This window comes from Cryptotermes secundus, unplaced genomic scaffold (genome assembly GCF_002891405.2).
Source record: "Cryptotermes secundus unplaced genomic scaffold, Csec_1.0 scaffold177, whole genome shotgun sequence".
Taxonomy (NCBI): Eukaryota; Metazoa; Arthropoda; class Insecta; order Blattodea; family Kalotermitidae; genus Cryptotermes; species Cryptotermes secundus.
Window position 1 is genome coordinate 337,464 of NW_019721003.1, and position 25,909 is coordinate 363,372.

General features: G+C 35.8%; 1 protein-coding gene across 2 annotated transcripts; it reads left to right on the forward strand.

Annotated features, from left to right (window-relative positions):
- The first annotated feature begins 217 nt into the window (after positions 1 to 217).
- LOC111874724 (synaptic vesicular amine transporter) lies at positions 218 to 25,734 on the forward strand. Of its 2 annotated transcripts, XM_023870463.2 has the most exons (13): positions 218 to 307; positions 3,160 to 3,326; positions 5,230 to 5,456; positions 5,970 to 6,109; positions 8,741 to 8,958; positions 10,305 to 10,388; positions 12,160 to 12,342; positions 15,138 to 15,178; positions 17,044 to 17,190; positions 19,583 to 19,726; positions 20,686 to 20,869; positions 23,521 to 23,657; positions 24,279 to 25,734. In XM_023870463.2, the coding sequence occupies exons 2-13, from the start codon at positions 3,224 to 3,226 to the stop codon at positions 24,399 to 24,401; spliced, it is 1,731 nt and encodes a 576-aa protein (XP_023726231.1). In that variant the 5' UTR covers positions 218 to 307; positions 3,160 to 3,223; the 3' UTR covers positions 24,402 to 25,734. The 2 variants fall into 2 exon arrangements, with proteins under 2 accessions (XP_023726231.1, XP_033611483.1); XM_033755592.1 differs by lacking the exons at positions 15,138 to 15,178; positions 20,686 to 20,869; positions 23,521 to 23,657; positions 24,279 to 25,734 and having other exon boundaries at positions 5,230 to 6,109; positions 19,583 to 19,667.
- The last annotated feature ends 175 nt before the right edge of the window (positions 25,735 to 25,909 follow it).

A 25,909-nucleotide genomic window follows, 5' to 3' on the forward strand; every position in this document is an offset into this window, starting at 1 on the left:
TGCTATATTTCTCTCAAATCCGTTTTAATATCATCATTCGTGTTTGGTCTCTAAAATAAAATTTTCCTTGTGGTTTTTCGATCAACGCTTTACGTGTTTTTCGTAGTTACATAAAAAGTGTTATATATCTAAACTATATATGTAGATACCTTCATTTCTCTTACAGTATATTCGTGTGTAATTTATAAATTCTAAAGTTCGTCATTATGTAATTTTGTCTATTCCCGTAATACTTGCAGTCTCTGAGGTCCAAGAAGTGTTCTCAGCATTTTGTTCTTTATAAATGCCCTTCAGTGAGGGTAAGGAGGTAAGTTTCACACTCATATGCATTAAGAGGTATTCGTAAATGTACGAGCATAATGTTGAGTGTCTTAATCTTAGGTGTTTATATAAGATTCCAAGAAATAAAATCTTCGAATGGAGTGGACGTATGCATTTCCTAATTTGATTGTTTTCAGTTTCATCATGAATATCATTTCGATGTTACAGTATGCACAGTAGCTAGCAGTAGGTCTAAGAAATGTTGTCACATCTTCAAAGGATACTGAGCCACGCGTCTTGTCAGTTATCATATCGTCTCTTCCTAAATATAAATTTCTTCTAGGCTTCCATGTTATGGTTTATGAAAGTTACAAGCCAGAGATCCTCCTATTGTTTTTGTGTTAGCCAATAAGCAGCGGATTTCTTTAGACTTTGGGTAGTCTCTGAGGTGGCATTTCCCCTGACCTTTAGTAACTGGTTGCAAGCGGCATGATTCGGTTTCTACAATCTAGTTAGTTAATTAGGTTACACCATGAAGGGTGGCTGAAAATATGCAGGGAATCTTGCTGGAGATGTTTCCTATCCTTTATAACCCATCCTTATATTATTACTGGTATTTTGTCCTGAATTTCTTAGATAAGCCACGAATTGTACTTATTTTCCTTTACGTGTTTATTTCTAGACCCCTCTGAATACAAATCAGTTACAACACAATTCTTTTTGTGCTGATTTGATGGAAACTTGCCTGATATATTGCAAGAGTTTTAATCACCTGAAGAGGTGATAAGGAATGAGGATGAGTCCCAGAAGAAATAATGTCTATTATCACGAGTGACTTTCCTCTCTGAAGGAAAAAAAAAGCAGGTTTACGAGAGCATCATTATCTGCATATGTGTCTGTCAGCATCTTCCTCATTTAACTTTTGAACAAACTGAACGATTTAACGAAGCTTGGTATGAATGTTATACCACTGAAACTCACCCAAAACTTCGGGAATCTTAATTTCCCGAAAAAGTAATTGGTAGGAATTCTTGAGCTGAAGATTTGCTTCTTGCAAGATCTTTAACCGTACAGGATACTAAGAACACATAGAAGGGCAGGCGTACATTTATATTCCGCGTAGGATTTGAACCCACGCGCGGCAGAACACAGTACATGTACGAGCTATATAAACTGCGCGACCACTCTGATCAGTCTATTACTGCACATGTTTGGTGCAAGTGCAGCAGATATCCGAGGACCGTGGCCCCATCTCTCACATTATACAATGCAAATAGCAGTGTATAAGCAGAAGTTTAATTGCAGTTAGCACTTTTAAATATTATTCCTTACAATATAAATATTAACCCCGTTATATTGCATTAGAATCTATAGCATAATTACCCCCCACTGATGTTTCATATTCAAATTTACACGAAGGTATGCCAATAATTTAATTGCAGACATACTGTACATGCTGTTTAAGGATCTGGTGTTTGTAACAAAGCTCACCTCTCAATTTCTGAAGGGTTCATCGATCCCAGAACTGAATCCACTCTCACTCATCACCCAGTCTATCATACTGACTCGATTTTATGGAGTGTGACTGTATTCGGGGTCTGTATTTGTAATTGGACTTGCTGAAAACTTACAGATCGTAACTACAAGTAACTACAGCGCTATCGCTAAGTCACACAATCTGTAGTTCACTACAGCACGTACTAAGTCTTCTCAGTCGCCGGTTCACCAGTTGTCTGGTAACGGCCTCCAACGCCATGGATCCCTCGACTTGCGTGTTCACTGCTTCATGTCCACGCTGACTGTCGCCTGTCGCACTGCAGCTCCCGAGCTGGCTTCCAATTGCCGAACTCTCAGTTAAACTATACTCAGCTCCACCAAATGAATTCAAAGTCAAAGTCAAAGTCACATTGCGACTGACGGTCAATGAGTAAGTGAGTCTTGGTGTCGAGCCCCATCTGGGGCTCATGACCAGATATTAATTATTACCGTTTGACAGTTACGGTCTTGCTTCTGTAGGGCGCCCTCTCTGACGAGAGGACGGGTCTGTCCTTCGTATATGCTGCTGGCCCTTGCCAGTACAGTCTTTCTTGGGTCGAAGTCCCTTGGGACTTGCGACCATATTTTACTGTCTCAGATTTGAGACTTACCTTTTCGTAGCCTCCTACGACTTGCAGGGTCACGGTGAAGGTATTCGACCCCACCTCCACACGGGGTACTCAAATGAATTCAACGGAGTCAGTCGAGTGATAGAGCCTCGGAGTGGACCCATCAGAAAACATTGTTCCTCTGTTGATATGGATTGCGTGGTATCACTTGCTCCGTTTCAGCGGCACTGTTCACCTTGTGCCGGACCGCCTGGCAACACCGCTTCCCGCAGCTCTCCTGTTATTAGTTGACGTCACCGCGGACGTGACGTGTATCTCTGTTGCGTGTGCAATCGCCGATAAGTTGATTGCTGTGCCGTAACTTAGTAACGGCTCTCTACATGCTGCAATGCTGTTAAATTCAGCAAAGAGTAGAGATGAAGAAATTATTAATATTCAACATAAATTCTTCAGTCACTGTCAGCAGTCGAAAAAAGAAAGGAATCCTAGTTATATAACATTAATTTTTCCATATGTGATTAAATAAGTGTTACGTGACGTTAATTAGAATTTTGGAGCCAAAACACGTATTGTGTGTACACAACGTGACTAAGTGCTTTCCTTTGCTAAAATTAATATTCCTCTGCATTATATAATGATGCCTATCTTTATTAACACTTTTCACACTTCTGAATGTGGGAAAAGACCATGCAGTGTAGAATGTAAATATAAGACATAAGTCACTAACTAGTCTTCCTATCCTATAATTTCATATGTCCACAGCAACTTCTTAACTTTCCATCTTTTTGTTAAGAGACGTCACAAGGAACAACAAGGGACACTGTATTTGACCAAAAAGGAGTCTCACTGAAGTAGACATGATTCCTCCTTTGTTAGAGAGACTCAGCAACTCTAAACAGATGCTAGTTGTGGCAGTGTACCTATCAATGTTTCTCGACAACATTCTCCTTACAGTTGTTGGTGAGTACTATTACAAACAGTTAAAAGTTAACTGAAATTAATTATTGCTCATGATTTTTGTTCCAACAAAGTAACATTTTTATGCATTCTTGCATGAAGTGCATCAAGTGAAATCATAAGTGGGCCATCTCCATATAAATGTGTCTTTGTAATCTGAATATATACACATATTTCTTTCAAAATTTGAAACTTTGGCCATATTTGGTTTATTCTTCAATGACAGAACCAGATTTCTGTCATAAAATAGAAGACAGATCTTTCTGTACCAAAAATTACCTCCTTCACACAGTATATAAAAAGAAAAACAATGAAACTGTTATTATGCCAGGGTTTTTACAGTTGTCATTATTAAGCAGTAGCATTGAAATTCGATGACATGGATGAGGTGAGGAAGAAGAGAAACTGATAATCTGTGGCCTTGATGAACGGAGTCCGCTAAACCTACTGGAATAAATTAAAAAAAAAACTCCGGACATAAAGATCAACATTAAATTTAAGAATGGAAATAATTTTTTTAATGCTAGTGGTATGGGACTAAGCCCCTTTTACTGCGGCCAATTCTGGCCTATTGTACCAGCCCCAGATGATAGGTGAGGGTGATTTGGGAGCAATTGGTGGAATGAAGATAGGCAGGGGAAACCAAAGTACTTGAAAAAAACCTGCCCCACCGCCACTTTGTCCACCATAAATCCCACTTGACCAGACCCGGGATTGAACCCGGGCCACAGCGATGGGAAGCCAGCGACTAACCGCTTAAGCTATGGTGCGGCCTTAGAATGGAAATAAAGAAGAAATATTTTCAGAAAAACAATCATTTTGACACAAAAATTCTGATCAAACTATCCATTTTGTAACAATATTAATGGAAGTATTTAAGATATATGTATATATAAATGACTGACAAAATGATATTTACCAAGATAATTTATAATTCACTAGGACACAAGAGATGGAATTATATATATCGAAATTTCAATTTCATAACAAGTTGAGTTGAGTTTGACTAAATAATTTTGGTTTAGTTTAGATTATGTATGCATTGTGTTCACTATACAAGCATGAACCACACATGCTGTGTTGTACTTAGCACTACATCTCATGTAGGTGGATGCTAAAAAGTTCCTTGTACATGTAAAGCCATTCAGACAATATTTATAGGAGGACAGATTGCAATCTGAAATAACCATCTGCCTACCAAATCATTGCTAGAAGCTATTCAAGAACTACCAGGCTCTTTCACAAAATTTGTAACCATTAAGGTTTTTATATATAGATTAGAGCGGAAAATATATTTAAAATAAATCACATACCAAGTGGTACAAAAAATACAAGTATAAACAAAAATGTAAACATTTAAGAACTACAGATCTGAATGAAAGTTACATAAGCTGTAAAAACATACCTAAGTCTGTGTAACAACTCAATTTAAACCTGGGAAATTAGTGTCCATTCTGTGCATTTGACAAATTCAACTTTAGTGTCATCAGATATTTTAAAAAAGGAGAGCAGACAAGATGAATGTCAAAATGCCTATTTTAACATGAAAATTTGAAATTATTTTGCTGTGTAGCAAATCAACCACACTGTATAAATATTTTATGCACTATATTGTACAAAACTTACATTCATGCCAATCCACCATTTATTTTTACCATATTGATTTCAAACATCATTCCTGGGTACCACATGATATCTGAATTACATACAACAGAATACCAGGCTTTAAGTAATAGTTACATCTAATTTTTCCAGGCCTGGCACAAGGTTGCTCATTGGCTCAACTGTTTCAACGACAGGGAAAGTTTAATGCATGGCTCAAATTTTCATGGTGGTCTTCAATTGCTCCTTTTGGTATGTCAGTAATAATAATTTTGTAAATGATTTCTGTATATCTGTCTTACAGTCCCCATCATTCCTGACTATCTTTACACTTCAGAACAGAAAGAATACAGTCCAGCAACCCAGAATGTTGTCAGCTTACTCAGCTTGGAACCAGCACTTACAAACAGCTCCACATTTCTGCAATGTTTGGAAAACTCTGTTCCAACAGAGAAGTCCCCTAGAGTACAGCCTGCTTCAAACATTAGTCTTCATAAAGGAGAAAAAACAGTAACAGCAGAAAACAAAAAGGTTATGTCAAATATAGAATCTGAATATCATGCACATAAAATACAGTCAGATATTCATTCACAGAATTTAAACAAACAAGACGGACATGTGAATATTCAACAGATTAACCAACAAAACACTAAAGACCGTGATCACCCATATGGTAACCAATATACCGAAACAATAAATCAAAGACCTGTGTATAAGAGAGGGGACAAAGATAAATACAGTAATATTGTGCAGTACTCTAAGAGTATTAAGCATGAAATGTCAATGCCATCTGAGGAATTTAACACTACTCCGGAGTTTCAAAACTCAAACGTTTTTTACGATAATTCATCAACTAAAGATTATAATATATTATCCACAGAAGATAGAAAAGCACTCAGACATGAAGATGAACAAAAGCAGCAAACAAAAACAAAATTGACGAAAGAACTAGAATACATACAGAATCATACTGCAAGAACACTCACACAAGACCATCAAAAATATATGAAGAATTTAATGATACCTGATTATTTACATTCCCAGGAAAATCAGCACAGTACTACTACTGAAGGTCTAAACGACACCGGACAGCATTCTGCATTACAAAACTGGAGTGAAGCTGTAGAATTGAAGTCTGTGCCAAGCAGCAAACAAGCCTCAACACTCAACAACAGCAACTTCAGGTACAGTAAAATTCATTTTGGGCAAGGGCTCCTGACAGCAGCCATCAGAGACAGTATTCATGAAAGTAAACAATGTTCATAAGGGTATTTCTGAAAATATAAATGTTGGTATTTACTGCAGTGTTTCTCAATATTTTCTATGTAGCGGCACACTAAAATAAGTTAATTCAGTGACTGGCCCACTGAAATCAACAGGAAATTCAAAATATGAATGAAAGAATCATTTATAGCTTACTTTCCTTATTTAAAAAAAAATAAGGTAGGATTCTTAGATCACCTGAGCCCATATGAATGTCATAATTCATAAACCCCTTCCATCAGCAATACCAATACATACATATACATACATACATAGAATTCCATAGATCCATGAGTTAGTCAGATGACCTACCGGATGTGGAATTTGTCAAAAATCATACAATACATATATACATGCACAATTCAAGTTCACATAAATAGTAAGGATTTCACAAAAGTAGTAAAATATCCATCATAAATCCATACATTAACATATACTAGATTTTTTTTNTTACAATGAAGATCATTAAGGAGAATATGTATTCACATGGGAGAGTTAAGATCTCTAGCCTCTTGAAGATATTTTTACATGATTCTCTTGGTTTAACACCAGCCATTATTCTAACAATTTTCTTTTGTAAGATGAATATCTTTTGGCTGTAAGATGAGTTACTCCAAAAAATTATTCCGTACTTCATTACAGAATGAAAATAGGCAAAATAAATCAATTTGAGAGTCTCAGTATTGCTGATATGAAACATGCTTCTAACTGTGTAGCACGCTCCACTTAACTTAGGGATCAATATTACAGTCCCTCAAATTTCTGAGGGAAAATTTTAATATTTCTTGAACACCTTTACCAGTCTTCATTAAACTTTGTGTGTATATTATGACACATGAAGCAATCTCAGCAGCACACCTCATGAATCTGTCGGTCAGTAATACCAATATTACATCCTCTCAAATTTTTGCAGTAACTACCACAATGTTACTTACATGTCTGAACCAGTAGTTGTGGAACTTGGAATTCGTTTCATGCCACCTGAACCAAATTAAAAAAAAAAATCTTTCCTGTCAGTAACACTGATTTTACAGTGTTTGAAATTGATTAGGTAAAACCTTAAAATTGTTTGAACCCCTGTACCAGTTTTCATTGGATTTATTATTTATATCTTGCCACCTGAATTTTACCTGGGAATATCTGGACCCCTCCCCACATCGCTAATACCAGCATTATAGTCTTTCAAATTTCCTGGGTTAAACCTTCATATTGCTTCAACGCCTGCACCAATGTTAATGAAACTTAGTCAGTGTATGATGCCACCTGAGACCATCTCAATGACACACTTAAGAAACCCTTTCCTTCAGTAATACCAAAGTTACAGTCAATCAAACTGCTGATGCATAACCTTAATATTGCTTGATCGCCTGCTCCAATCGCAATGAAACATGAATCATGCCACTGAGATTATCTCAATGACATATATCACAAATCACTCTCATCAGTAATATCATCATCGCAGCCTTTCAGATGATTGAGTTAATATCCTTAATATTACTCAAATATTGCTCAAAAGGCATTAAGTATCATAAAGGCAAAGTATTTAGACGCAGTGTGTTCTTTTGACTAACAATTCCTTGTAAATGTACAATTTTTCAGTTTCTTTGTACACAAGTTCATTCATTCATTCATTTATTGTATATTCCATAAATCCATATACATAGATATAGAACCAATCACATAGCTAATATAGTACAATACAAATATAAATATACTCGTATATGTACAGTTTATAATCAAAAAAACAGTCTTACATCACTATACGTAAAATTATGCAATATTAAAATTGTTTATGCTATTATCCTTATTTCTAGGCAAATTTGTTACTAAAGAATTCATCACATGTATAAAAAGAGTTTTGCAATAAAAATGTTGTCAACTTAAAATTTTTCAAGTCATTAGACATAGATTTGATTTTTGGTGGCAAATGATGAAGTTCATAGCGTCACTAAGGTTATTGGTAGGCAGACTGTGCTCATTTCTCCACTGCTGCTGTTGTAACACTGATTAAAGTGTCGACTAATTTTGATAAATGTCCACACATTATGCTTTATGAGTTCTATCTGGAATTCCTTATTCTGATGTAATATTCAAAATTTCATTCTTATTTTTTAGCATGAAAGTCTGAAATATTTTTTGTAGATCTTAGCAAAATTTATACAGAGAGATTTACTAGCAGCTGAATCTCAAAAAAAGAAAAATGTCACAAAATTGTGTAAAGCATAAATTCCTAGTGCTGTTTAAGACCTATGGTAACTATTTGCTTTCTTACATGAAACTGTACTCACTGCTGTGATTTTCTCAAGCACTCCACATGTTAGGTCAAGATGTTCAACTTGAAATAAAAGTCACACTGAAGGAGAAGGCGTAGTCTGAAGAGCATACTGTATATCTAATGATATAGTATATAAATCTGGAACAAGAAAGAAGTGAATAACAAATGTGGGAAAACACATAACATGAAATGTATGAAGTAGTACGTAGCTATATTACAATAGAAATTTATCAGAGTAAGTTAATATGTGTGGGCCATTGTACTTCTTTAATTTCAGCATTAGCAGGAGGCAACATAATGGTGCCAGTTCAGGGGCAGCTATTATTTCCGCATCCCATGGCGTGATTGAAGAGAATGGTCGTGTTGGTCTTCTACTGTCATCCAAGGCTCTCATTCAACTGATGATGAACCCAGTGGTTGGAGCGCTCACTGCACATGTGGGCTACCAGCTGCCTCTCTTTGTGGGTTCCATCAACCTCCTAGTAGCTACACTTTGTAAGAGTATTACCACATCTTTTGGTTACATGTAACTTTCTGGGAAATCTATTGAAGTTCAGCTCTGAAGATTTCCTGAGAAGTAGTGGGCATGGAACAGGGTCCACTCAGCCTCGTGAAGATAATTGAGGAGCTATTTCAGGGAAATAGCGGCTCTGGTTTAGAAAACCGAAATTAACGCCCATGGGGATTTGTTGCACTGACCACGCGACATCCCATATCCGCTTGAATTTGACACTAACTTCGCCAACAAGCGGCGGTCGCTTGGTTGGTATAGATTGCTTGCGGACTAAAGCTAGGGAGTTTGTTTGTATGGTTTTAACCTTGAAATATCACAGTTTTTATAGTTGCAATTCTAATGTTAAAGCCATCTGTTATGACTGTAAGTCTGTTGACTGCTCTTTGAAGGCCAACCTCTGATTCACTGAAAATAGACTGATCATCTGCAAATAAGATTGTATTTAAAACTGTATCACCAATTTGGTTAAACCGTCTAGCCATTGCCTAATTACTTTGTCAGTACATATACTGAATAATGTTGGGGACAGTGGACATCCCAATTTTACTCCCTCATTTCTGTGTAATTCCTTGTTGCCAAATGGTGTTCCCTTGCCAGTTTTATGCTTGTCTCAATGTATGGGCTTTGTAAAGTGTCATGAATTCCACCATTTTTTAGTAAGCTGCTCTCTTACAAATCTGCAGCAAGAACATGAGCATCCTTTATGGACCCAACATTTTTCTTCCAAATGTAAAAGTACATGTTCATTGATTTTGTTCAGTCTTCGAGTTATAATCTTAGCATGAACCTTGTAAGCTGTGTTCAGTAAATAGATCCTCTATTTGTATTCTTCACCCACAGTTGTTAGCATGATTAAATCAAGGATAATGAGATGAGTAGGCATGGAGGAATTATGAAATGTATACAGAAGTTTGTTGAGTAAACTCCAAAAGAGGAAGCCATCTGGGATACCTAGACATATACAGAGTGATAATAGTAATACAGATTTTACTAAAATAGATTGAGTGTGTGGCCTGTAAGCAGCTGGCTGTAATGGAAGTCTATATTCAAATGATTTGTTCCACTGAAGCACGGAATTTCATGATCAAATTAGCAACTGTCAACTTCATAAGGAAGTAATGCAGCATGTAATTCGATATTGAGTCATATTATTTTAGTTGTTTCTCACAAATCCCACAACAAAGACTGGCAATTTGAAGGTCATTCAAGCCCATAAACAGTTTCCCTGTCCATCAGCAGTCTTGGAGAAAATTTCTTTGCACTAGAATGTACAGAAAAACAAAATACTTTCCATGTTAAGAATGTCCCATGTTTGGTTTAATTTCAGTGTTTGCATTTGGTGAACACTTCCTGGCACTCCTGTTAGCTCGCAGCCTACAAGGCATAGCTTCAGCTTGCATCAGTGTATCAGGTAAATCATTCTGTGACACCGAGCACTAAGCATTGTGACCTAAAACCAAGAATTGTAATGGAGAATTAGATTCATAATCTCTTGATATTATGAATATACATTTAGTAGCTGGAAAGGAAATGGAAAACTGACTGTATATATAAGATTATCAGAAACTCACAGGTTATTTGAACCCAATTTGCAGGTACAACTCTTCCTGGTCTGTTGTTATGAATTAACAAATTACCTTTCATACATTTTTTTCAGTTGACCTAATCCTTCCAGCTGCACTAGGCCCTGGGGTTTACTCAGCCTCTAACAGACATGAGTACCAGGAATTAAATAATAATTTTCCTGGGGAATAAAGTGCAGCCGGAGTGTAAGGCTGACAACCTTACTTCCATCTTTGAGCCAATTTTCTAGATAATGTGGGACCCTCAACGTCTCACAATCCTATGGGCCTTCATGGCCTGATACAGGGATAGCTTTACTTTTACGTTTTACGTTTCATTTTAACCTAAGTACATGTGATCACTCTTTACAAGACTTCTGTGCCCAGTGGATCTGAGATCATATTAAGCTATAGGTACTCTCTGCCAGTTACTATCTTCTTTTTCGCTATCGTCCTACCACCATTTGCATAATGAATATCCCAATTTCTTGATTCCTGTCTTCACTCTTGCCAGTTGGACAGTGGCCAAGTTGGTCAAGGACCATAACTGATGGTATAAGTCATAATAATAAATTAACATTACTATTATAACCATCTGAAAGTGTGAATTGGAATCTTCTGAATTGACACCATTCATAGTTGAATCTTGAAATACAATACAATATTGTATATAGATATCCATGTGGATGTATGGATGTTGAAGTAAAATTCCAAGCATTCTTAACTGACAGCTGTATGGAGGTGAGTGTTCAGCTCCCCCTCCCGGCTACTTGAGTCCCAGTATCTACTGGAGAGATGGATGAGGTGAGACCCATAGCTAGTGTAAATGAAGTGGAAAAAGGAAAACTTTCTGTCTCCTTTAGTGACTGAACCCTAAGAATATCACTGCATTGACTTTACCATCCTAATTCAAAAAAGTAAAGATACTTAAAAGCATACAGATATTTCTGATGTCATGTATGCCTAAAATGTAAAAATAGTAATTCCTACTCATGAAATATTTTCTAGTTAATGGTCATAAGTGTGAATGTGTATGGGCAAAGTGGAGCTAAGACTTAACATTGCACTGGGGCAAAGTTTCTGTCTGGCTTCATGAGCTGGTTCTTTTGTCCCTATAAAGAAAGCCTCCTGTAAATATCTGGGTGTATCTTTGAGTCGGTGAGCATAAAAGGAAAAAGAAAATCATGCTGTACTGGAAATCTAAAACATGAAGTTCTGGGAAGAACTAATCACCCGGTTTCCTCACACTACAATTTATGTATTTGATATGACAAGTAGAAAAAACACTGCAGTATGTATTACTGATGGAAGGAATTTATGAAGTACACTGTTGAGATGATTTCAGATGACCTATCAATACCATAGAAAAGAATGAGAAAGGATTAAAAGCAAAACAAGGGAGGAGCTAAATGTATGAAAGCTTACAAGGGACTTTCTGTTGAATTTTCAGTGGGCCTTTTTCACTAATGCATTTTGTATGTGAAATTTTGTATTAAGCTTTGTACAGGTATAGAAAAGTTCTGACATTGTGATGATGCAAAGTGTGAGTTTCTGTAACAAGTATAATGTTAGGTTTTCGCGGTTTGCACATAACTTGATATGAATTAATCTTGTGAACAGGAATGTGCCTGGTAGCAGAGCAGTTCCCTGATGATGTGATTCGAAGCAGGATTATGGGCATTGTTCTTGGAAGCATGGCTCTTGGAGTTCTTGTAGGATATCCATTTGGTAGCCTCATGTATGATTTTGTCGGAAAAATGGCACCATTCTTCATCATTTCAGTTGCTGTTTTCTTAAATGGAGGTATGTCCTTTATAATTAGCATGGTTACATATTGACAGATCTCATTAACACTTATGGCTTAGAAATACTTACCATTGATATCATAGTACAGTGTTCTGTTATAAAGAACACTTAACCTGAAGGTACTAAATGTTATACATAAAATATCAGTTCATATAATCCACAATGTTAATAGGAACAAATTGGTGTGCTGTATTTGTTAGAGAACAGTTCTTGGCAACCTACAATCATACAAATATTCATAACAGAAAATTTTAAATTCTGTAACTTAAATCTTGAACTGGGATATCTCATCAATAAAGTGACTGGCTGCAAGATGGACTACTTGCGATCAATTCCAGCTGGGAAGAAAATTTTATCTTTGCAACCATATTGCAATGGACCGACACAGCCTCTTATCAAGGGCATATCATGGGGTCAATGCATGAAACTGGCAATTTACCTCAGTCCAGAACTGAGATTAAGTATTCGCAGAGGGTGCTTGGTATCAGGGATAACAGTACCAATATCTTTACTTTATCCCATTCTTAAACACTAACACTGGCTGAGCCCTTCATTTGGATTTGATGACTGTGTATTTATGGTTATCATAAAAGAAGAAACTGATTGGTGACCATATTGGCAACAATCTTGTTTGCCATCTTCAGAGATCTCTGAATATGAACACCAGAGAATTCAAACTCATACAAGACAAGTTTGAAATTTTACGTTTCATGGAGATTGTATTTTTATCCGACAAAATATATCAGTTAGCTAGCCTATGTGATTTGCTGGTCCATAGACCAAAGGGAAAACTTTAAAGAAAGGGGATTTCATCTTGTGAGAAGTTAGCTAAGAGAAGAATCCTTTTGGAGCAATAGGCACTGAGAAGTAAAGTTCATATATATTTCAGCAAATCAAATACCTAAATTCCTTAGTCTGTAACCAGCTAATTATCAGGTTAGAGTTGACGTCCATGACTTAAAGAATGAGAATGGGTTCCATAATCAGGTCAATCATGCAACTCATCAGGTAGTGACAGATGAGTATAGAGCAATGGTGGAATGGCGATTGCTGGGGTGAGCCAAAGAAACTTATGGAAAACCTTCCTTCTGTGCCCCTTTGTCCACCATAAAACTCACTTGAATTTATCTAGGATTGAACCCAGGTTTCTCTAATAAGAAGCCAGTATCTAACTGCCTGAGCTAATGGACCGTCAGCCTGTATATTTGTCAAATAAAGTAATTGTAAGGAAGAATTAGAAATCATGGCACACAAAATAAAACTGCTGCAGTTAAAGATCAAATAAAAATTCCTACCATCAAAACTAAATCGAATTATGCAAGACAATAACACTATAGAATAAATATTACAATTTTTTAGTAAGTATTTAGGATACCTGATCTCAGACCTCAGGGTGGTTATGAAAATAAAATTACAATCTTTCAGTAAAATAAACAATAGTATAAACCCAAATTTTGGCTAGAAAATGTTTACAGGAACAAGTACAAGAATATGTAACACTAGAGCAAAGAGAACTTTGCAATATGATAATGGCTTAAGATATTTAAGAAATTACTAGAACCTAGAAGGCTAAAAGTAAAGAATGAAAGACTGAAATCAACACAAATTGGGTGCCTACTACTGTTACTTTGGGTATTACAGCAGTAAAATGAAACATCAGGAGAAAAGTTAAATTTTTCAAATATCGCTGAAATTGAAGTCTGCCAAAAGAATTGATTACAGAAAGTACATGAATAACAAACCAGGTACTGAAACACAAACCACTTGGGGGCAAAGAGTTTCTGGATGTTCAAAGAAATGATGCAGAGACTGGTTATACCTAGAGGGCATAGATACAGGCAATTACCATAGGTCTAATCCTAATAGTTCATTCAGGTGATGATAGTGACAGTGGAAGACCACTGTCACTAAGATCATGTATGCAGCAGCTGGTACTATAGACTCTTACTCTTACAGCCCTTTTCTGAGATTAGGCCAGTACTGTGTTCGTATTACACTCATCACTGTATTCAAATTGCTTACATTTATAAGGCAAAGATAGTGGTCTTCTGGATTNAATGAAAGACTGAAATCAACATAAATTGGGTGCCTACTACTGTTACTTTGGGTATTACAGCAGTAAAATGAAACATCAGGAGAAAAGTTAAATTTTTCAAATATCGCTGAAATTGAAGTCTGCCAAAAGAATTGATTACAGAAAGTACATGAATAACAAACCAGGTACTGAAACACAAACCACTTGGGGGCAAAGAGTTTCTGGATGTTCAAAGAAATGATGCAGAGACTGGTTATACCTAGAGGGCATAGATACAGGCAATTACCATAGGTCTAATCCTAATAGTTCATTCAGGTGATGATAGTGACAGTGGAAGACCACTGTCACTAAGATCATGTATGCAGCAGCTGGTACTATAGACTCTTACTCTTACAGCCCTTTTCTGAGATTAGGCCAGTACTGTGTTCGTATTACACTCATCACTGTATTCAAATTGCTTACATTTATAAGGCAAAGATAGTGGTCTTCTGGATTATGATACCTTGTAGTTTGGTAAGTGGTTACCAGTGTTGGCTCCGACTTTAGAATTAGAAGTTGGGTGGATCCCAGAATTAATGTGTATTAAATGGCAAGGTAAGAATCCTGTCACCTGGAAGATGGACATAGAAGCTTCCTACAAAACATTATTAACTACTAACAAAGTACATGTTCTCATAACCCAGAAGATCACAATCTTAAATTAACAGCCATGAAAACATAGAATCTCATTCATTTATAAAGCTGCCTTCTGTTTTAGTACTGCAACTGTTCCTTCTGGACTTGAAACCAGTTCCTAATGTAAGTTTAAATCATATATCATTCAATAATAACTCCACATATTATCCTCCAGTCCTGCAACTGATCCATCTTGATTTGAAACCATTTCCTTGCATAATTTAATATGATATGTCATTCATTAATAAGGGGAGCCAGAATAGCTCAGTCAGGATAACGATGAGCTACAGGCTGAATGGCCAGGGTTCTCTTCCCGGCTGGGCCAGGAGATTGTTCTCCACTCCATCACCTCTGGCCTGGCTCTGGGGCCCACACAGCCTTGTATGCAATGGGTACAGGGGGTAAAGTAGCCAAGGCGTAAAGATGAGCACTTACCTCCATCTAGTGCCAAGGTCAAGAAGGGTGGAGCTGTATCTCCAATCCCACACATGTCTTCATATCACAGTGCTTAATTAGTTGAGCACAGTAATAACTTTACCTTTTACTCATTAATAACTTCACAGTATTCTTTTCATGTTCTGCAATTGTTACTTCTTGACCTCAATAAAGTTTCTTGCATAAGTTGATATCAAATATCACTAACTAATAATTCCCCAGTGTCCTGTTCGATTCCTGCAGATGTTCCATCTCGATCTCACACCAATTCTGGTATAAGTTAATATAATTAGTCACTCATTGGCTACAATAATCCAGTTTAGCCCTCTCTTCCTTCCTGATCCCAAACCAGTTCCTGATTGCATGTTACTCATTAATTATTCTACAATATTCTAGTCTATCCCTCTCTCCCTCTGTGATCACGAACCAGTTCCTGACATAAATTAATACTGTATGTAGCTCAGTAATTACACCACCGTATTTTGTAATATAAGCTAGGAATTATAATTTCAATTTTTTTATTCTCTTCTAATATATTATTTGTGTATAAAGTGATTACAACTTCTTTGTTACAACTGTGTAATTTAAATTTATTTTCTTATTGTGTCTTTGATGGGCTACATTATAACGTTCTTGGTAACATTTATCTCATAACACTTCTAAAATTGTTAGCCATATTGCTCAGTTTCTCTAGTCCTAAATCAATTACACCATTTTCACTAATTAAGAAATAATAATGTATTTCATAATGCAAGTAAGGATTTTGCAAGACATGTGTTTTATTTAATTCTTATTGCGTCCTGACTTCTATAAGTGAAGCTTCTCATTTACGTTTACAGCCCCTTTCTATTATAATATAATATAAATTTTCTTTTCTTTCATGGTAGGGGATCTCTGAGTCTTGACATAGCTTAGGGTCTCAGCATGTCTTAGTCAAGCACTGGTACTGCATGAAGAATATTTTAATTAACTGGTCTGTTAATGTCATGATATGGTTCAGAAAGATGGACTATTGCAAAATTGCCATAATTCTTTAATAATGATCTTTAGCACAATTTATGGGCCAAAAAGGGAAAATAACCTTGGAGAAGACACTGGAATAATGAACTGTCTCAATTATGTAAAGATCCTGATATTGTGAAAATTATTAAAGGGAAGAGGCCAAAACACTTGAAAATTCAAGTTGCTTCATAGTCTAGTATTTAAAAGTGCCAGAATTTCAGTAACTGGTGGCAGAAAATGTTACAAAGGGAATTCTGGAAAACCGCAGTAGAGGAGGCCAAGAACCAAATTGGGTTGTAGAGCCAGGAACAAGAAGACTGTGTCAGGATGTAGGGTTAAGTTCCTTTATAATAGACAATGAAGAGGAGGGTAATAAAAACATCATATAGCCATACAAAATTATGCCTTAAGCATTGATCACTGATATCCCAGAACATGTGACTTTGTTTACTCTTCTCTCAGAAAATGACAGGATATTAGATTTACTTTGATCACATTTCCATTCCTTTTGAAAAAAACTGCCTCGAACCTAATGACAGACATTCTTTCAGCGTCTACTTTTAAGCACCAGTTGGCACAAACTTCTATCAGATGGTCATGTTGTGCTAATTGCTGGTGCCATCTGGCTATCCACTTCGACTATGGCTATCTTGGAACCCTGTATGCCTATTTGGCTCATGGACAACATTAAACCACAGGTAAACAAACCTCTCCAATTCAGATGAAGCAGGTTGGTGAAACGACAACTTTGAATTTGTTTTCAGGTGGTATCCAGCTTGAATCTCAGCCATATTACTTGATACCCTGTTAGGCTTTTTACAGTTTTTTTTGTCAGTCTCACCAAGCTAATACTAGAAGAGTAGGTCACCACTACCTTACACCAAATTCTTACCTACTCACAGACTATTCTCCTCTTCCCTTCTAATTCAACTAATATAACCTTTGCATTTCATCTTTAAATAACCAAAGACCATAAAAACCTCTGAAATAGCTGAGACACCAGACCCACTTAATGTAGTATTATAAATTTAGCTGTGGTAATAGATATTTGATAGATATGCAACTCTTATTGAAGTCTTATTTCTTTTAAATTGTTACAACTGCAACATGGCATCCATAAAAATCCATATTTAGCTTCAGCTCTGATGGTAATAACTGACAAAATCCAACCCCAGGCATGCATATTTTTATGCTGAGGTAGGTCATAATAAGTATTACATATTTTGTTATCACATATTTTGCAATTTAAAATTACATACATGACACTAGCACAAAACTTTCAGGCCATGATGGGAAAACTGAATATAGAATCTGCACTAGTAGAAACTATACATACAAATGGATGACTGAATTACCTAATTAATGACTTATAATTCTTGCTAGACTCTTCATATGGACTGAAGCATGTAGAGGAATATCTTTTTAGATTGTCATAACATCATCTACACTCCTGTCATGTTGCACATTATGCATGTAGTTGCTACAGTAAGGTACAGGTAAAGTTGCCCCTGAGCTTACTTAAGCACTATGCAATGAAGGCATATGGGGGAGTGGACATATAGCTCATCTATTTGTGACCTCTGCGCTAGATGGAAGTGAGTGGTCAGCTTCACACCCCAGCAGGTTTACCACCTCTGGTAAAATTCTCCCCCCTCCTCCTGTGCCCATTGGATAATAGTCTGGGTGCGCTCCAGAGCCAGACTGGATGCTATGGACGAGAGTAAAATCTTGTCTTTATCAAAAACCAAACCCTGGCTGCCCAGCCCATAGCCCATCATTATGCCGACTGAGCCATCTGGTCTCTTTTAGTTAGTACAGTAAAAGTAAAAAAGATAAAGTTGTCCCTATGCTTAACTAATTAAGCACTATGACAAGACAGCATGGGGAAGTGGATGTATAGATCCACATTTTCTTGACCTAAGCACTAGCTGGAGGTGAGTGGTCAGCTTCATGCTCCAGTCGCTTTACCCCTGGGAAAAGACCTTTGATAACCATTGGATGGGAAGTTGGGTGGACCCCAGAGCCGGTCTGGATGACGTGGAGAAAAGAAAGTTCTTAATCCCACTGGGACTCGAACTCTGACCCCACAGTTGTCCAGTCTGTAGCCAGTCACAATACCAACTGAGCTATCATGCATGTCAAAAAATTTAAAATATTTTTAGTTTTCTACGTCAAATTGTACTCACCTCCAACTAGTGCCGAGGTCAAGAAAAATGTGGAGCTATACATCCACCCCCATGCAACTTCATGGCATAGTACTTAATTGGTTAAGCACAGGAACAACTTCAGTTATTCTAGCGCTGTCCTTGTTCTTAACTTGTAATGGGTCACAGGTGCAGCTATTTTATTGTCTCATAATGCATTAATATTTCAAAGTTTCTTTAGAACATTATTTCCCCTTTCCAGTTTCTTCCATAGAATCACATTAATATTCTAACTAATACATTTATTTTTTGTCAGAGTTTTTCTTAAAAGTGACTGAACCAAAGTACATAATTTAATTTCATAAATATACACTTAATGCTGAAATAATATTACAATAAACTAGTCTTCTGCTTTCATTTTTAATAAACCTTATAAGCACCATAAGCAATATCAGGACACTGAAATTCAGTTCATTGCAGCAAACAGTAAATTATTGTCACTTATTAAATGTTGCCTCTAAAACCAAAAACTGTGACATTACACATCTTTGGTACTATTTACCACCCTGGCACTTCATGCTGCTAATGGTTGTAAATAGCAAGTACGTTACTGTATGCATTAAATGTATATGCCAGTGGCAATAGGGGTGAACATAGATTGCTCCATGCTTTATACATTACATGGCTTCCTAGTAACCCCCAGTCACACAAAGCAGAAGGAAACATTGGAAGACAAAACGATTACATGTGAAATTTGAGGATCTCATGGCAGTAACTACCAGGATAATGAACTCCTGGGGTGTGACAGCATGCAGTTTGGTAGATAGGGTCTTCAAAAATGTTGGTACATATCTACCAAAATTTGAGTATCACATCTCAGAAGTCAGTAATCTAGAAAGACATCATAACAGGGAACTGAATGCAAATTTTCTGATCGTGCTTACAGAAGTGGCAACTTGGAATGGTGTTCATTCCTGACAGCGTGGGTTATCTCTTGGGTACCAACTTCTTTGGTCCTATAGCATATAACTTGGGTCGCTGGCGTGTTGCTGTTTCTGCAATGATGGTTATTGGACTGTCTACTGTACTTGTAAGTTAAGCACCATTATCCATTATGTTGGTGGTCAGGATAGTTCGGTCAGTAAAGTGATTAGACTACAGGCTGGGTGATCCAGGAATCAGGGTTTGATTTCCAGTTGGAGATTTTTCTTTTCAACACAGTATTTCAACCATTTTCTGGGATTACTCAGCATCCTGCTTGGAAAGTCATGCAGAATCTCTCCATGTACAAAGTTTCATATCTGACTCTAGTAGTTTAGTGAGCATGACCATCATACCACAACTAAGTATTCATTTTATGTGGTTTCTATATTGTCTTACATTCTGCAAATGAAAATTTGTCAACAAAATTTCCATGTATTTCAAAACACCACATTGTTTTCAGAACCACATTGGTGGTGCTCATGTCACAGGAGCTGGAAAGGCAATGATATCGGTAGAGCATTATTTATGGTGGAAATTAAAAAGTAAGAAGATCGGGTAATTTCTAGTGGTGTGAGTCTGTTGTTAAGTTTCACTAAAAATCTCTCAGTTGGTTCAGAAATTACTAGTTTGGAGACCAAGAAGTTTTTTCTTATTTTCATAACCCATCACGGGCAACAATCAAATACATCAGTAGACAACTTTTATATTCATTTTAAATTCAAGAACAGCTATGATGATTGATTGGTAAGCCATTTACAGTGACTATCATCTTATTGCTCACATTACCTTTTTTTTTTCTAATCAGTGAACAATATTTTACTAACACGAAGAGAGAGAATATGTGTGTGTGTGTGTGTCTGTGTGTGTGTGTGTGTTTGGGGGGCAGGGCTGCTTGTGCAAAGTTCTCAGAATCATCAAACATTATAGAATACTGTATACATTATGATTTATAAGAACTGTTTTAATAAACTTTGATTGAAGAGCAGATATAGACAATTTCAACATGCAACTTTGTTCTCTTGTTACTCTAAGATGATGAAATGGATTATGACTGTTCATGTACAGGTACCCAGTGCTGGCAGTGTAGGTCAGTTAGCAGTTCCACATTTTGGTCTAGGACTTGGAATTGGTGTGGTGGATGCAGCACTGGTACCACTGTTAGCCAGTCTCATGGACTCCCGATACGCTGCACACTATGGCTCTGTCTATGCTCTTCAGCAGATGGCAGTCAGTTTGGCTTACTCTTTGGGTAGGATATTCCTAATTTTTAGATATCAGCTGCTTTATATGAGTATTAGGCATACACTTCTCATATTTTTCTCCTACAAAGAAGGCCATCTTTCCAGTAGTACTTCTGTGTCCAAGTGGACACTCAGCACTATATAGTGGACATGTAGTAAGCTACAAATGCAGTAAATATGTAAGCTTACATATGGAATAAGAAACTGAATATTGACAGTAGTAAAATTCATATAATTTAAAGTATTGAAAAACTTAATACATTTAAATTTTACACATTAGCTCAGTATGAACATTAAAATTGTTGTAATATCAATATGAACAGTTTCTTACACGAGTACTATTAGGTATTATAATATTTTTAAAACTAAATATGTATCATATTGCAGAATTCAAAGACCTTATTAATAAAGCATTAGCTCCTCTGAAAAGTTTTTGAACAAAATATTTATACTTCAGTGAACTGAGCTTTTAAAACAAACACGTTCAATGAAAATTTCGTACAGAATATCCCATGGGAGACCTATGGACAGACTGAAAGAAAATATTAAAATGAAAATTGTGAATTGGATTCATCTGTTACAAACATAGTATTGAAACTTCAAATTTTATAAATTGTGTCAACTCATATAGAATTTTGGCGAGGAAAACTTTCAGAAAATTTCCACCTGGAAGACCATGAAAAAGAAGAGAGGATAGCATTAAGGTGGATCTTGGGTAGACTGGTTGTGAAACTGGGAGGTGGCTGGAACTAAATCAAGAATTTTTCCAATGATGAACTTTGGTATTTGCCAAATACTCCCATGGTTATGATGAGATACCTGTCGCAATATTGAAAGCTAGTGCCCTATTTATTAGTTCTCCGCTAACATATATTGTAAATAAATCTCTTTCTTCAGGAATTTACCCAACTAGACTGAAATTTTCAATAGTAAAACCAGTATTTAAAAGTGGGGATAAACTTAACATCTCTAACTATAGACCAATATCTTTGTTACTGACTTTCTCTAAGGTATTTGGAAAGGTAATATATTCCAGGCTTAACCAGCATCTAATACAAAATAAGATACTTGCTAGTGATCAATATGGATTTAGAAAAAACTCTACAACAAATAGGGCCTCTTTTAAATTATTAAATGAAATTTTAGTAGCCATGAACAATAAATTAACTATTGGGGGCATTTTCTGTGACCTGAAGAAAGCATTTGACTGTGTTAACCACGAAATATTTTTAAATAAACTGGGATACTATGGGATAAATGGAGTATTTAAAAAATTAATCAAGTCTTATTTGAACAATAGATACCAAAAGGTAGTATTAAATAATAGGACAACCTATAATACCACCTTTTCTGATTGGGAGATCATCAAATATGGTGTCCCACAAGGCTCTATATTAGGTCCTTTATTTTTCTTATTGTATATTAATGACTTACCCAAAGTAATAACAAATAATGCGAAGATTATTTTATTCGCTGACGATACTAGTATCATAATATCCGATTCGAGCCCTCATAATTTGGAAATTAATATGAATAAACAATTCTTAGCCATAAACAAATGGTTTGAAGCTAACCTGCTATCCTTAAATTTTAATAAAACCCACCATCTCCTGTTCAGGACTAAAAATAGTTTGGTAACAGACATAAGCATATATCATCAAAATAAGAATATCACTAATGTGCCAAATATTAAGTTTCTAGGTATTTATATTGATGAAACATTATCATGGAAGTCTCATATTGATAAATTAGTAATTAAAATGAGTGCAGCTTGCTATGCAATTAGAACTGTAAGAGGTCTCATGTCACAGGAAACCCTAAGGATGATCTACTTTGCCTATGTGCATACTATCATGGAATATGGGATAATTTTCTGGGGTAGCTCAGCAACTAGTATAAATGTTTTCAGAATGCAAAAGCGGATCATTAGAACTATTATGAATGTAAGAACTAGAGACTCATGTAGGGAACTATTCAAAAACCTAAAAATATTACCAATGTACTCACAGTATATATACTCTATAATTCTGTTTGTTGTAAATAATAGAGACCTATACAGTTCAAACTATGAGACCCACAATCTCAATACTAGACATACCACAAATTTACATCTTCCCACATCACACCTAACAATCTTTCAGAAAGGAGCATATTATTTTGGTATCAAGGCTTATAACCACCTGCCATCCAGAATCAAGAGTATGAGTAATGATGTGAAACTATTTAAATTGAGGCTAAAAAGATTTTTTCTTTCAAATTCTTTTTATTCCTTAGAGGAATATTTTAACCATGTATGTAATTAAAATTGGTAATTGTACCCCTGATATGTTATAATTTTATATCATTACCTAAGTATTTTGTATCAATTATTGTTTTATAATTTTGATCATTTTATGCATTGTACTTTAATATAAATCTTTTAACTGTCTTAATGACAAAAGTATGTATGTAGTTTTTGTATTTTGCGTATTTTAATCTATTAGCTTGGGACAAAATCCATATCAACTGGTCAGCTGTACCATAAGGATCAACGGAATGTATAAATGTAAATAAAAATAAATAAATACTAAGGATACTGAAACTTGTAGTTCTGCCAGTTAGTTTGTTGGAACTCAGGCTTACATTTGTAAAACAAAGACTAAATGAAATTATATTACAGGTCCTCTTGTAGGAGGTGAAATCGTACATGCTATTGGCTTTCCTTGGCTCATGCGATCTGTTGGATTGCTGAACTTGTTGTACTGCCCACTACTTATTTTTACTAGTCATGATGTTGGAATTCCTGTCACTACATTGGTAAGTTAACTAAAACTAATTATATACGTTTAAAATTTCATAAAATTTGGCATGTGGAGTCAAGGTTTTAAGGGCTGCCTAATTTCTCATGTGTCTACAAAAAATCTCCCTTCTGGGTCTGAAAAATGTTCACTGAAATTAAAATTTTAGTAGGTGTATGAGACAGAAACAGCAAACCAAAATAAGGGGACCATGATGGGAAGAATTCTTACTTCAACTGAACTTAATTCTTCAAATTCTTTGAAGGGAAGCTTTTACAAATCCTGACTTCTTGTCATTTCTAAACAATTTCATGTATGATAGAGTTGTTAATTTAATTATTTACATAAATAGATAAAGAACAGTAACTACACAGGTGTATGAGTTACTTCACAATTTTTTATTGTCTCTCAATTGCTGATATTCATATAATTCTTTACTTCTCACTCTTTATTCTCATGTTCTCATGTTTACAGCTGACACCACCTCTCATTTGAAATCCACGTTTATTTTTATTTCCCAGCCTCCATACTTAATGCCTGTTTCTTCTGTTGTATGTTTCCTTAGGTCTGCAGTGTTCAGTAATTCCACTGTGTGTGTCTATTTATCCTAACAATGTATATTTCTTATGTGTCCATGAAGAACAGTTCACTTATGGCTGATGCACCTGCTGTTAACTATAAGACAAACACTGCTAATGACCAAGCAGCAAATAACAACAAGAATCTATACAGAAGATTCCTCAACTCTGAAGACAGTGATTAAATGCCCACATCACATCATGTGAGTGCAATGAAGCAGTGTCAACTGAACTGAGACTGCTGTTATCCCTTTACATTACACTGGTGGTTTTCCAGGAAGAAACAAAGCACAAGAAAGGTGTGTCAGGTGGCGCAGAATTGCTACATAGTCAACAGAATATCTGAGCCTTCCTTTCCTCCAATGAGGAAAGAGAAAATTTTCAGCCAATAAAGGCAGGTAATAGCATTATGAGAAATCATCCACAAAGTTTAGAGACAACAGAATGGTGGCTATCTCCAATTATCTTCAACTTAACATTTTAAAACATTTTGCCTGGTTTTGCACTCTCATAATATATCCCCTCATGCCCCAAATTCACCACAATTACAGCAACTCTGTCACAGTATATTCAGTCAGTATTTCAAATGTTTATTTTTCAGCAATGTGCTGTGTATTTAAATGAAGACAATTTCCTATTAATTTTCCTACATTGTATTGTATTGTATTGTATTGTATTGTATTTTATTTTCATCCGTTTTGCTACATAGTAACATTTGGACATGTCATTCAGTAATATAAGTTAACAAAATAAATCTACATAGTTACAAGCATACTACGAACTATGCTGATTGATTAATTGACTGATTTATCCAGGAGTACAACTTAACAAACAAACCTACAAAGTTACAAGGATAAGAATGGATACCATGCATTTCCATTCTTGGCAATATCATCCTTTGTTTTTTCTTATTATCTTTGCCTTTATGGAGTGGGAAAATTCAAAGATTTATCAGCCTCAAATTTTCTTTCCAGCATCTCCTTCCTTTCACCCTTCTCCTGTTAGGTTAATAAGTTAATAATTTCCTAAACATTTAAATCCATGTGATTATTCTGTTTGCAATTCATATTCTCAATTAAAATTATGTACCTAAAACAATAGTAGAGTTTTCCTTGTGCTTAATAAATTAAATGACACAATTAAGATGTAATGGGGAGTGTAGGTAGAGCTCCACCATTCTTTACATCAGCACAGGATAGAAGTGAGTGATCAGCTTCATACACGGTACGCTTCACACCCTGGGAAAGAGCTCTGGTACCCACTGGATGAGAAGCTGGGTAGGCCTCAGAGGTGGTCTGGTTGCTGTTCAGTAGAGAAAAATCTTTTGACCTGCTGGGAAATGAACCCCAACCATTCAGCCCATAGCCCTTCACTATACTGACTGAACTATGAAATAATGTACATATGTACGTAAATATTTATTATGTCTTTATTTTGGAGTATTTATATTATTAAATTAAGTTAAAGATGTATTTTTGAGATGTAGAGCTGTATTGTAGTGATGAATCACTGTGTGAATGTTGTGTGTTTTTTTTTTACTTATGTTATTTTTTATGTGAGGTTGTTGATATTTGACATGTCCAATTGTAATTCTCTACAACTATGTATGAAATAAATAATAATAATAATAATAATGATAATAATTCAATTCAATTCAATTCTTTATTATTTATGTGCCAAGTCAACAGCCGCA